Genomic DNA, 14,287 nt, shown 5'->3' with positions numbered 1-14,287 from the left:
AAGACATATTTGAGGATTATATGTTGCAATAGTTCTGTATATATTATAATCAAGAAATTAAAATAAGTATAATTATATAACATTTTTCGCTAAAAAAATTGACACAAAATTATATATGAACTATAGTTAATATTTATATTTATATATTGAAAATATCACTTAGTTTTCTGATTGTAGTGCATAAGACAGGAGGGCAACTAATTCATCTTAAATGAAAGATATATCATAAATGACCTTTAATTTGATACTACTATATGGTTTGTAAGAAATGAATTAATATAAATAAGTTGTGATAATTTAAAGTTTTAAAACATTAGATAATTTATATTTTTAAGTAATAATATTTTCCTTGAAACTAGAAACCTTATTTTAAACATGTTTAATTTTCTTTTTATTTATTAATTTAAACATTTTAATTTTTTAAATAATGTATTTCTATTTATTTTATATAAAAAATTATTAGTAGGATATTTTGTAATTATTATATACTGTATTTAAAAAAAAACAAATCAATATAACATCTCATTTATTTAATTTATATTTTTTTATTAATTATATATCTCTTTATGTTAATTATTCGTAGTTTAGAATTAAACAACACCTTCAACAACGAATACGATTCTATTCATAGCCCCTATTTTACTCCTTATAGGCCCTTTTTAAAACAATAATAATAATAATTAAATAGAAATTTACTATTTTATCCTATATTCTATAGTCCCAAAATAAATTTTAAATAATTAGAGCATTACAATTTCTTTTTAATCACAGCTCTTGGTTACAATCCCCTACCCGCATCAAGCCAATGGAAAAGCCCTAGCGGCGTTGAAAGGAGTTGAAAGATATAATGCAGTGTGTAGGAATTGGAAGCAAGTAAACCTTTGTGGGCTGTGGTGGTGTTAAAAAAATTTGAACTTTCGGTTTTGACAATCTCCTGATTTCCTCCCCCCCCCATATTTTCTGCAGTTGTAAATCAGTCTGTGAAGTAGAAAATATGAAACTTTGCCTTGAGATTTGTTAATTTTGCAAAGTTTTCTTGTCATAGGAACATGAAGTTATGAAAAATCATAATAGCTCCTCTCTTGGATTTGGAATTTTGACTTAGCCCACGTTTGGTTGGGTGTTTTTAGAGGTTGGAAAGGGAATCAAGTAATTGAATTCATTACTTGTTGTTTGGTTTGGGTAATGAGATAATCATTACCCTTACTTAAGGGTAACCCAATCACCCAATTTGTTACCCTTCAAAATAGAGGGGAAACAAAAGAAAGGGATTCCCTTACTAATGATTCATTTCCATTGTTAAACCAAACACTCAATAAAAGTAATGGTTATTGTTACCATTCCACTCCTTTATTTGATTCCATTCCCTTTCCATTCCTCTACTTGAACCAAACGAGCACTTAGTATTATCGCATGATTCGTAATGGATGTCCCAATATCCATAGTTTATGAATGTACCGTTAGATTCAATAGCATGAAAACATGAAAAAGTAAGCTTTCCGTTTCTATGGCATGTTTTGCATTTACCCCTTTTTTCTAAGGTTGTCTTTTTCTTCATTCTGTAATGCTAGTTTCTACCAAAATTAAGAAAATGTTCTAAAATTGATGTGATGGTTTCTATATTTGAGTCTTCAAAAAATGTTAGATCAGGAAGCTGCAATGAAGTTATGCCGAATAAGCAAAAAAATTTACTTGGTTTTTCTCATCAAGGCACCATTAATCATGCATGACCCCAATATAAATTGGCCACTATACATGATTCTTTAGTTGCAGTGAGGGGGAATGGCTGAACAAATCTCACCGGTACTCCATTTTGATTTTGAGCTTTACGATGGAGATCCTCATCACTTAAGAACTGCTGACGCTACTCCTGCGCTTCCCAACTCATATATTAATCCTGTATCTTTGAAACTCAAATACAGGATTGGCCACAGACTGTTTGGTGATGTTAATTTAGTTTGAGGGCTACACAACATAGGCTAAAATAGTAAATTTTTATTTAATTATTAGTATTATTATTAGGTGTATTGGCCTATAAATACCCAAACTTTTTGCATTTTTTGGTTTTGCACCTCAACTTTAAAATCAGCCTATAAATACCCGAATTTTGTATTCTTTTTTATTTTGCACCCGACGAATTTTTACCCTCAAATCGTTGATGAGATGATAGCCAGATTGAGAGGGAAGTTTGAAGTTCATAACGAAATAGATAAGTTTGTTGTCAATGTGAAATTTAGAACATGTAATTGTAGATTTGGGATATCATGTTAGCAACGATTTGCGGGATAAAATTCGTTAGGTGCAAATCAGAAAAAAAATACAAAGTTCAGGTATTTATAGGCTGATTTTAAAGTTGGGATGTAAAATCAGAAAATAATAAAAGTTCGAGTATTTACAGGTCAATACCCCTTATTATTATTATTATTATTATTATTAAAAGAGGGTTGTAAAGAGTAAAATGGGGTTAATGAATAGAATCACCCTTCTATTAATTCCAAACTCAATTCTAAATAACTCTCAGACAATTATCTCACTGGGCTTACGTGAGTCTTAAATTATTGGGCTCGAAGTAAGTGAGCCCAATGGTAAGATCCCAAATTCATAACTCAACCCTATCCAACGACTGCAGTTTAAGTTTTCAGAAAACTTAAATGTGTAAACTGACATCTCTCGATTTGGCGTCGACGCTCACTCTCACTCGTAGCGATGAAGCTCTTCTCTATGTCTTCTTCTTCTCTGAGCCGGCGCGCTTATTCTTCCTTTAATAAAACCCAAATCCGGACCCGAAACCGAACCAAATTCCGATGGAAAACCTCCCCCGCCTTTAGATCTCTATATCGTAGCATCTCACATTTGGGGGACCCGGATGTTTCCGTAGTGCCCGCGCTCGACGAGTGGATCCGACAGGGGAAGCCTGCAACAAAATGGGATCTTCAACGACTTATTACTGTGTTGATGGGTTCTAAGAGATTCAGACATGCTCTTGAGGTTTAATGCTTTCATTCTCCTAATTAATTGTCACTATGAATATGAGTTTAATGCCTAGGGTTTTCTTAATGCTGTGATCTCAGATTTTTAGGCGTTTCAACTTGCTTCAAGTTTAATTATATTTTTCAGGTATCTCTGTGGATGTGTAACGGAAAACGTTATCCCATATCTCCTTTCGACATTGGTGTACGATTGAAGTTGATACTAAAAAATTTCAACATTGAACAAGCTGAGAATTACTTCAATAAGATTCCAGAACATCTGAGGACGAATCAGATCTATCTTGCAATTCTCAACTGCTATACGATTTCCAAATCTGTGGATAAAGCAGAATCGATTATGCAGAAAGCTAGAGAGTTAGGGTATGCTGACAGACCAATATGGTACAACCTCATGATGAATCTTTACTGTAAATTAGGAAATAGGGAAAAGCTGCGTGAGCTGCTGGCTGAAATGGAATCCAAAGGCGTCTCTTATGACCAATTCACCTACTCAGTCTGCCTGAGTGCATGTGCCGCCGCCTCTGATGCTGCGGGAATGGATCGAGTTATGAGCGTTATGGAATCGGATCCCTCAGTCACCGTGCATTGGCAAACACTGGTTACCGCAGCGCAGAGTTACTTGAGAATTGGCTCATTTGACGAAGCTATGCAACTACTCAATAAACTTATAAAGCAGTTGGCGAGATGCTCTCAGAGAAATGTTTTGGTAGTTCTTCTCCTCAATCTATGTGCTGAAGCAGGGAAGAAAGAAGAATTGCACAGAATCTGGGAGTCTTACAAGGGTAGGAAGGTCGTTAATAAGGTTTACATTAGCATGATACGCTCATTAATCAAGTTCAACGACATTGAAGAGGTGGAGAAGATATTCGAGGAGTGGGAGTCAGGTGCCTTGACGTTTGACTTCCGGGTGCCTAACTTCTTGATCGATGCTTACTCTACAGACGGTCGTGTGGACAAGGCCGAAGCCCTAATAGCTCGAGTAGTATCAAAAGGCGGCTGTCCACTTGTAACGACGTGGTGTCATCTAGCAGGAGGCTATATGAAGAAGAATCAAGTAGCTGAGGCACTGCGATCCTTGAGGAAGGCCATCTCAGCTTGCCCCCCTAAATTTGCGTCGCAGAAGCAATCCTTGATAACTTGTTTAGAATATTTGCAGAATAACGAGTGCTTGGAAGAGGCGGAGGAGTTGATAAAGTCGCTAAGGACGAGTGGTATGTCGGGAGCGCCTGCTTCTGATGAGTTTTGCGGTTTCAGAGAGGATGCCGGAGAAGAACAAGATTTCGAGGGAGCACTTGTGAGTGAAGATGATGAAGATGTTGATGATTAGGGTAGAAACATTGTTCCCATTTTATCAAGTTGAAGAAATAATAGCAAAATTTTCATGTAATTTCTACAAATACTGTATAATCTCATTTGCCCACAGGCACAATATTTTGTACAATGTATACAAACTAGGGAGAGAACATCCTTCTGAAAGAAAATCAGAATACAAGGAGGCACAAAAGGAAAAAACAGAATAAGAAAATTGTGACTCTGTTGAGAGATTTATCAGCCTGCAACTCCTGCCTTCTTAACCTGGGTGACCTACTTACTACGGTGTGGTATGAATTGGGGTAAGTGTATAAGCTTTGTGAGTTGCCAAAGACTCTAGCATAAACCATCTCTCCAAACATTCCTATGGTGGGATGAGAAAGAGACACTGCTGCTGTACCACCAAGATTGAACAACTGAGGCGACGAATCTTCACCATAGCTCGCATGAGCATTTGGGAAATCATGGCGGTTCTCGCGAGAGGGAGAGGGAAGCTGCTGGTCCGGACTAAACAAGTCAGCGAGGCCCCTGATACCACAGGCCGGTGGCCTAGGAGGAATGACTTTGCCTTCGGGTCCTGCTTCAGAGAGGGATTTCCCACGGCCGTATAGAGGGACCATTGTCTTCTCAGATATCTCGGCCTTGCAAACGGGGCACTGAGGACGCTCGTCTGAACCAAGGGACGAACTTTGGGAGTCGAACCACTTGTATATGCAGGGCCAACAGTAAAGATGGCCGCAGAGGGTTACCACTGGATCGCGGGCAAAGTCTAAACATATGCTGCAATCGAAGCAAGCAGAAGTCTTCTCGGATTCTGTGGATGGCTGAGGAAGAGATTCCCATCCCTGCATAAAGTACTGCTGAAATGCCATGTCTCTGTTCAGAAAAATCGTTGCTTAATCTGTGAAATCATATGAAGCATTGTTAGACGAGTGCCCGAATGATCATATTTTATTTTAAACATGTTTCTCAACAACAAAAATTCCTAAGAGGTAGTTGGTAAAAGTTGTTAAAAACTAGTACACGATCATCTTTCCCACTTGAGAACAAGGAAGATATGTAGATACCCTGCTTACCCACCAACCCAGAAATGAGAAATCTACAGCGATTAAACCTCTCGAAAATATCTCACTTGAAAACATTATTGCAAGGTTCACTATATTCTCCAAAACCTACTGCTGGAAATTGCTAAGGTCCACGGATCCTCAAAATCTAGATTGAATAAGTGAAACCCAAACAGATCCAACTCAAGATAACATTTTAGGAAACCTAGCATATTTCCACCTGACAGGTTTGATTCGTTTGAAGCCCTAACCTATCTTCGAGTTAAAATTTGGTTATTGATCAAGGAATTAAACACACGCCAAGCTCCAGATTGTAGATCGTGAAAAAAAAAGGTATTCCCATAAGAATTGAAAAGCAGCTAACCGTGATCGTGGTTAATAAAGCAAAAACCCAGAAGGAAAGGGGGGAAAATATTGTTTTTTACAAAAATCACCACGCAATAAACGCCGAAAGCGATTCTTGACATCAAATACAGTTTGAAATCGTGCACACAACTGCTGTGTAAGATATTAGTTGTTCTTCATGAGAATCAAGTGCACAAATGGGGTTTGCTAGGGTCAGAAATACGTACCAGATCGATGAATAATATGTGCTCCGACGAAGTTTTCTGAGATAACTAAGCGTAGAGAGAGATAGGTAGGTAGAGAGAGAGAGAGAGAGGGCAAATTGATGTGAAACACTAATGGTGGCTGGGGGGTTTTATAAATGGCTCTGAAAACAACATTAGCTGACGCGGCGGTCTCGCTTCGAGAAAATTAGTGCACCCCTCTATTATTTTTCAATCTCAAATATTTTAATACTAGTATCTTATTAGATAATTATTTGGTTGTGTTATAAAATAATTTCGTGATAATTGATGGCTACTAGACCGACCACCAGTCGACCTGGCAAGGAAGCTTCTGATCATCGATGTATTCCTAAAAGCCCTTTTAATACATATACGTCACAATAATAATATTCTCGATCATCCGTAAATATGTTCTTCTAAATTAATTTAGTACTATTATTAAATTTTCACGAATATATAAAAACAAAATTTATTTATAGAATTATAGTACTCTATAATATCATGTATTCCCTTCGTCCCAAACGAAATGTCTTGTTTTCCTTTTTGGGTTGTCCCAAACGAAATGTTCTGTTTCCTTTTTTGGCAATACACTATCTCTCTATACTTAATATTTAAATAATTTTCACCAACCCACTTTATCTACTTTATACACATTTCTTAATCTCTGTGCCGAAAAGAAATAGGACATTTCATTTGGGACGGAGGAAATATTTAATTGGTAGTTTTTATTGCTAAATATTCTAGATCTCGAACCTTTAAAATAATATTTTCATGATCATCCGTAAAATGTAGAACTGACCTCTAAAGGGGAAGGCTTGCCGAACGCAACTAAGATATGATAAAGTCAAAGAAAGTAGAGAAAAAATAAGAGCAAAATGGAAAAGTCTGAATGAGCGTATCTGACCTGAGAGAGATACTAGATCTGAGGAAAAATATAATATGCATCTTTTGGCGGGAACATATGGTGGATCTTCAGTGGTCCCATAAACGTTTTCTGACAAATGAGGACCACTCGAGATTCGTTGTCAGCTAACATTACGAATGAAGATCTGAAAAGATGGAAGTACCCTTTGGGATAAACCATGGCAGACTTAAAGGGACGAAAATGCCCCTCTGTATTCATATTTGAAAAGAACACCCTTCACTTATAATAGCCTATATACTCTCTACGTCCCCCAAATAACTTTCTAGTATGGGATGACACAGATTTTAAGGAAAATTTGTTAGGTGTAATAGTAGTGGAGAAAAAATGTTATAATTAGTATTGAAAATTGTGAAAATATATTATAATTAGTATTGAGAATGATGAAATATTGAAAAAGTAAAAATAAATAAGTATTATTAGTGGTAGGGTAATGGTCCAAAATGGATAGGAAGTTATTTGGGGGACTGTAAACACAAATTTTATTGTATTCCAATTTTAATGAAATACAAAAATGTGTACAAAACCAAAATATGTGGATTGAACTGAATTTGTTGCGGGTTGCGAATCTCCACTTGATCCTCTGATTATCCTCTTCAAATGTTACTTGAAATCTTTGGAGGGAAGTACGCCTTCTTGATCTCCTTGGATTTGTATTTGATGACTTGAACTTGAATTTGAATTTGATATGTTTCTTGAAATCTTTGAAGGGAAGTTCGCCTTCTTGATCTCCTTGGATTTGATTTGATGACTTGAACTTGAATTTGTATTTGATGACGTCAATCCAGAGGACTTCCACCTTATTTCTGAATTAAATGTTGACTTTGATGAAGAACGTGTTGACTTCCTTGTAGAACGCCTTGAACCTTGAGCTTTGGGCTTTATAACGTTGATGCAGAGGGTCTACGCCTTATTTCTGGATCGAGTGTTGGATTTGACTTGAGCTTTTGGGTTGCTTCCACAAAGAATGCCTTGATTGTTGGAGATGACTTCGTTGTAGTGAATTACTCCTTCAATGCTTGAGCTCTCAAATGATTTGTGTGTGTTTAGAACTGATATGAGGACCCCTATTTATAGTTGTAGGAAGAGTCAAGCTTTGGGCCAGAGCCCACATGATTACGGGCTTAGGGCTGACGTGGCACGATCCTATTGGCTCTTGAAGATTGATATATATCAATATTAAATTTGACTTGCTGCCAAAGAAATTGATCTCTATCTTTGAAATATGGTAAGATCTTTATTAATAATATATCATATTTAATCTTGGATTTCATAAGATTTCAAAATAAATAAAGATATAAAATTAATAAAATATTTTTATTTTTGTTAAATTCGTGTGCCTACAGGGACGTCCCAAAAAATATAGGAAGTTATTTGAAGACGGAAGGAGTATAAAGGAAAAATACTCACTTGTAATCTACGTTTTTTCACTGTATTAAATTGATGTCAAAATCAATACAAACTTCCAAGATTAAGAATATTCGTCAGTGTTATTCCTTTACTACCGTTGTAATTCAATTATACACTATATCCAAATTCAAAATATATTCATTTGTCACATTGTTCGTGAGAACTCCATTGATCTTGTCTACGAAAGCTTGAGTCCCTCTCCGACAAAGACTTCTTTCGTTTTGTTCATGTTAAAGTAATACCGATATATCCAAACTACTTAAGAGGTCCATTTTCGCCTTATTTAAATGATACTAGCGAATCTAATTTAAACGAGTATTCACCATCAAGCTATATGTTTTCTATCTTTCAGCTCTAGCGATTTGGTCGAAGGCTGATATTGGTGTCGGTTTAATACTATATGCCTTCAAGTTTGTTAACTATCTTCTTTAAATTTGACTTTTATCTTCTTTAGGCCTGACTTCATTCTTCAGGTCAGACTTTGTTGTCTTCTTTCAGCTCTGATTCTTGCTATCTTCAGGACTGATTCTTTATATTTGCTCACTTCTGCCACACTTTCGTCTCGATTTTAGCTTCGGCTTTTAGCCTTTCATATATGCTGTAATCATATTTAAAATAATTTATAATTATTTTAATTGTTAGCTCAAGCTAAAAAAAAGAAGGAGGAGGAGGAGGAATGCATGACATTGTTCACAATCATATAGAATATTACGAAAACACTAATTACTGCATCTCTAACTCTTATCTCGTGTCTAATTTAAAGTAGAAATACAATCTTTGTTAATAGTACTTTTTTTAAAAAAATCGTAGTAATATATAAAATGCATTTGAACTAATGGAGTATAATAACTAAAAGGTCATGATAATAATGAAAAAATAATTTACACGATAATATAAAAATTAGAATTCGTTGTTTTTTTCAATTATTGTATATTTAGTTATTTTATGTAATTTTGTTGGATTATAGTAATTTTATGATTTGTTGTTGGTTTTATCTTAATGTTATGTAATTATGTTGTTGATGTATTTTGAATTGAAACTTCAATATAACAAAAAAGTGACCAATGATATCATGGAGATGCCTTTGGAGATGATTATACATGCAAGTATTATTATTATTATTATTATTATTATTATTATTATTATTATTATTATTATTATTATTATAGAGAGAGAGAGATAGGTAATTAAAAACGATTATATTATCTGAAAGAAAAATTAGGTATTGTCTACACAAATAAATTTATACTAATACTCTCTGGTTTAGGTGAAAATCAAATCATAAAGATCTCTTCAATTGGCTGGTGGAGCAACAAAATCAGTATGAGTGGGGTGTGTTTCTTTCTCTGTTTTTTTTTTTCTTTTCTTTTTTGTCGATATTCGTCGCTTCTAGATGTCATTATTTTTGTTTGACCTAAAGTCCCAAATCCCAAATTTTATATGATCCTCTTCTAGAAGTAAGAGTAAATGCAACGCCAGATCGCATGCCTCAAAATCTACCAAAGTCTCAATATAATATAACATTTCAAAATTGAAATCAAGGCCTAAACATATTTGAAAAATAAATTGAAAAAGAGGCCTCAGATGCATATTTAAGCTGGTGGTAACCACACTTCTCCGATTAAAGTATGTTTTTTTATTTAAAGTAACGTCTTAAATGATGTCGTATTTTTCTTTTCTTTTCTTTTTTGGGTTACTTTTACTTGTTCAAGTATCCTAATTAATTTTGTATTTTTGTTATCATGAACCGCTAGTAAAAGGATCTTTCGAATTAGACTATTTTTTTTAAAATTTCCACCGACTTACTTCTTGTGCAATTACAGCCATTAGGGAAAAGAAAAAAAAAATAATAAACAAACACCTCTAAAATATAAATTATCTACGCTCCTTAAAGTTAATTTTATTTGATGAAATTTTATTAAATATGCATTACCTGATTGATGCTCTGTCGATGCCGTAATAACTAAGTTGTGAAATGCGCTGTTTTCTCATTTTTGTGATTTTGTAACCAGAAGATTTATTTTCATAAACACATTTTAATGCAAATTACAACCTCAAGTATTAATTAATACTGCTAATAAGGTATAGTTCAAATAGTAAGATTGAGACATTTGAAGACTCTCATTTATGAGAAGTTTTGGGTTCAATTTCACAATTTTTTCAATTTTGTGTAGGTAGTAGTCTCGTTTGCTTATGGCTATTTTTTCACCTTTTGTGGATAGTGGTTCTGCATGTATGCAGCTATTTTTCCACTTTTATGTGAGTAATGATCCCGCTGTGCAATTATTTTTTCATCTTTATGTGGTGTAAATGTCTCATTTGTTGTGCGAATAACTTATTTAATTATATAACTTAAAAAAAATAGTATCAATTAATACTAGTCAGTATAACATTGAAAATACCCCATAATATTCATTAAAAATTCGAACATGAGATTTCGAGATCTTAAAACCTCATTACCTCTAGCTAAAGCCTCATACACGGATAAACTCATTTCTGTTCTAGAAACAAGAAAACATATAAATATTAAATACTAAATAAATAAATACATAAAAAGTGAAATTTGACTTGAGGTACTATAAAATGATGAATTAAATTAAATTTGTTAGTAGGTGGCTCTTAAAAGTTGATTGCAACCTCTGTGACTCAGACATTTGGATAGAAAATAGCAATTATCTTCTAGAAGGCCACCCATTTTTTTTTTTTTTTTGATCAGGCAAGAGAAATCATTTAATAAAATGAGGTACCAGAAGTACCTAAGAGTTCAAAACAAAGAAAAGAGAGAGGAAAAGAACATAACAATTACACACTTACACAAAACAGTTAAAACCACTCCAACACCAAGAAACCTTGAGCTGACGGAATCAATAACTATCCAGACAATGTGGCCGCAACGAACCAACATCTGAATCCTGTTACCGGCAACTTGAAATCGAAAGCCATCCTCCAACTCCACAGTATAGACTTGATTTCTGCAATCAGTTTATCTTTGTTCCATGGCTCTTGATTGAACTTGCAACCATTTCTTTGTTTCCACATACACCAAATAGTACAACTCCAAAGACCAGTAAGAAAGGAAATTTCCTCCTTCCTGCCAAGATTTGTGAAAGCTAAGAAATGACCTTTTGCCGAATGATGATTGACTGCCACTTTTCCAATCCAAACCAAAATCTCATTCCAAATTTCCACCGCCCTTTGGCACTCAAAGAAAAGGTGATCAATCGACTCTTGATTCGACTTACACAGGGTACACCTCGCCTCAGAATAAGAAATAGGTACCTGTCTTCTTAGAAGATTGTCACAAGTCGCCAACCTTTGCTTAAGAACTTTCCAAGCTGTTAAAACAGCCTTAAAAGAAGCCGGGGCTTTCCATATCTGCTGCCAATCAAAACCGTCTGAGCTGGGACTACCAGGCCTTGCTACCATGCTCAAAGATTTGTAAGCCGTTTTAACAGAAAAGTCTCCGGATACGCCCGCCTTCCACTTCCAAGCATCTCTTTTTCCTGCGACCATATGAATATTGCAAATCAAAGAGTTAAGAGAAGACAAAAGATCAAGTTCTCTCCCCCTTAGTTCCCGATTCCACGATAACCCCCAACTCCACACTCCCTCAAACCATTCTCCCATTTCACTAATGAATCCATCTTTATTGGAGCTCAGATGAAAAAGTCTAGGGAAGATATCCACCAAACTCCTCTCCCCAACCCATCGTTGTTGCCAAAATCTGGTCGACTCCCCCTCCCCAACTTGTAAAACCATATTCTCCCTGAACCAGTTCCCTCCATCACCCCAACTAATACTCAACACCTTTTTCCACCACCCACTTGTTCCGCCTCTTCCTCCCTTCACTCGGAACCCATCCCCCTCCTTCTCTATTTCCCCTTGACTTGCCCTGATTACCCTAGCCACAAAAGTTCTTTTTCAGTTAGGAATCGCCAAATCCATTTTGACATGAGAGCGATATTAAACCACTCCAAATTTTTTATGGCCAAACCCCCTTCCTTAAGATCTAAACACAACTCCTCCCACTTGATCCAACAGATTTTTCGCTCCCCAAAACTCCCACTTCCCCACAAAAACTTACAAAAAAGAGAGCGTATTTCAGCCAACACACTCTTAGGAAGCTTAGCAAAAGAAAGTTGGTAAATCGGCAATGAGAAGAGGACCGATCGTAAAAGAGTTAACCTGCCGGCAAACGAGATTTTTTTGTTGTTCCAGTTAGCAATCTTCTTTTTAATCTTGTCAACCAAATACTCCCAGTTCATCGCTCGGCATAAGCTGATCCCAATTTTGACTCCCAGATATTTCGTTGGAAGCTCCCCCTTTGTGCATTCAAGAATCTCTGCCATCTCCCTGCAATTTTCACCAACATCTCCAATTCCCATGAGGTTGCTTTTCTCGAAGTTAACTTTCAAACCTGAGAGGAGCTCAAATAACTTAAGGATGCACTTGAAGGCCCATGCGTTCTCAATCTTTGCGGAAGATACAAAAATTGTATCGTCCGCGTATTGAAGGTGAGATATCTCCAATCTGTCCCTCCCAAATTTGAATGGTTCCAGGGTCCCATTAGAAACTGATCTTTTGACCAAGAGGTTCAGTCCCTCAGCTGCGACGAGAAAAAGGAACGGTGATAGTGGATCTCCCTGTCTCAACCCTCTTTCCATTTGGAAGTCCCCCGAAGGGCTTCCATTTACCAAGACATTAGTTGTCGCTGAACTGAGGCAGCCGACAATCCAATTTCTCCATCTTTCCCCAAAATTCATCACTGCCAACATTCTATCAAGAAATCTCCAATCGACTGTATCGTAGGCCTTTGCAAAATCGACTTTGAACAGCAAAGTGTCAATCTTTTTCCTTTTGGCCTCTTCCACAATCTCGTTCAGGATAACCACTCCATCAAGAATGTATCTTCCCTCAATAAAAGCACTCTGACTTTCTGAAATAATGAAGTTCATCACTTTTTTCATTCTAGAAGCCAGAGTTTTTGCAATTACCTTGTAAAGACAATTGATTAAAGAAATAGGTCTGAAGTCCTTCAGTTCTGAAGCGGCGTCTTTCTTTGGAATAAGAACAATAAACGACGGGTTGCAACCTCTAGCTATCTTTCCATTTGAATGAAACTCTTTGAAAACGTTAATCAGATCCTCTTTGATGATCTCCCAACACCTCTTCATGAAATGGAAGTTAAATCCATCCGGACCCGGGCTCTTCCCACTATCACAATTCCAAACTGCTTCTTTGATTTCTTCTTCAGTAAACGGTGCTTCAAGTAAATCTCTGTTGTCATCTGAAATACTCTTTTGACCGAACACCTCTGGAACAGTTGGTCTCCACCTGTTCCTGTTACTAAACTGCAGTTTGAAATGTTCTCTCACCTTTCTTTTCACTTCCGTTGGATCGTCGATCCAATCCCCTTCGAGAAGCAGCCCCGCCATCTCATTCTTGATTTTTCGCCCCCTGATTGCCTTGTGAAAAACACTGCTGTTGACGTCCCCTTCCTTAATCCATCTAACCCTTGATTTTTGAGCAAGTAGGCTGTCACGATTATTTAGCTGGATAATGAGATCAGCGTTGGCTTCGTTCCTTTTGATGACCTCTTCCTCATCCAGTCCCAAAGCATCATCAATAGCATCCCATTTCATAATCTGATCTTTCAGTTGAATAATGTTGTCCTCGATGTGCCCGAATGTTGATTTATTCCATTTCCTAAGATCCTCCTTCAGCCTTTTCATCTTTTCTTTGAACACGTAACAACTCCATCCGGTGATACCACTTTTTTGCCATGACTCTCTGACCACTTGCTCAAAACTTTGGTGATTAGTCCAAGCATTTAAGAATCGGAAAGGCTTTGGTCCCCAAAAAACCGCCTTTGTCTCCATAAGGATAGGAACATGATCTGAGACCGACCTTTGAAGACCTCTCACCTTAGAATGCGGCCAAGCCTCCAACCATTTATCATTTACCAAGAATCTGTCAAGCTTTGTCTTGCACTGCCCCTGTGGTTGATACCACGTGAATTTC

At 36.3% G+C, this 14,287-nt stretch overlaps 2 protein-coding genes across 2 annotated transcripts; one reads left to right on the top strand and one right to left on the bottom strand.

Annotated features, from left to right (window-relative positions):
* The first annotated feature begins 2,475 nt into the window (after window positions 1-2,475).
* LOC130985515 (pentatricopeptide repeat-containing protein At2g20710, mitochondrial-like) lies at window positions 2,476-4,471 on the top strand. Its single transcript, XM_057908517.1, has 2 exons — window positions 2,476-2,988; window positions 3,118-4,471. Exons 1-2 carry the CDS (start codon window positions 2,707-2,709, stop codon window positions 4,315-4,317), a joined length of 1,482 nt encoding a protein of 493 aa, XP_057764500.1. The 5' UTR covers window positions 2,476-2,706; the 3' UTR covers window positions 4,318-4,471.
* LOC130985516 (E3 ubiquitin-protein ligase RMA1H1-like) lies at window positions 4,356-5,173 on the bottom strand. Its single transcript, XM_057908518.1, has one exon. The coding sequence runs from the start codon at window positions 5,171-5,173 to the stop codon at window positions 4,472-4,474; it is 702 nt and encodes a 233-aa protein (XP_057764501.1). The 3' UTR covers window positions 4,356-4,471.
* Between the last annotated feature and the right edge of the window lie 9,114 nt (window positions 5,174-14,287).

This window comes from Salvia miltiorrhiza, chromosome 5 (genome assembly GCF_028751815.1).
Source record: "Salvia miltiorrhiza cultivar Shanhuang (shh) chromosome 5, IMPLAD_Smil_shh, whole genome shotgun sequence".
Taxonomy (NCBI): Eukaryota; Viridiplantae; Streptophyta; class Magnoliopsida; order Lamiales; family Lamiaceae; genus Salvia; species Salvia miltiorrhiza.
The sequence above is the reverse complement of the archived record's forward strand: the minus strand, read 5'-3'. Positions and strand labels throughout refer to the sequence as shown.

Coding starts and splice junctions, on each gene's coding strand:
- LOC130985515 (XM_057908517.1), top strand. CDS start 2,707: ATGAAGCTCTTCTCTATGTCTTCTTCTTCTCTGAGCCGGCGCGCTTAT. Junction 2,989..3,117: donor GATTCAGACATGCTCTTGAG/GTTTAATGCTTT, acceptor TATATTTTTCAG/GTATCTCTGTGGATGTGTAA.
- LOC130985516 (XM_057908518.1), bottom strand. CDS start 5,173: ATGGCATTTCAGCAGTACTTTATGCAGGGATGGGAATCTCTTCCTCAG.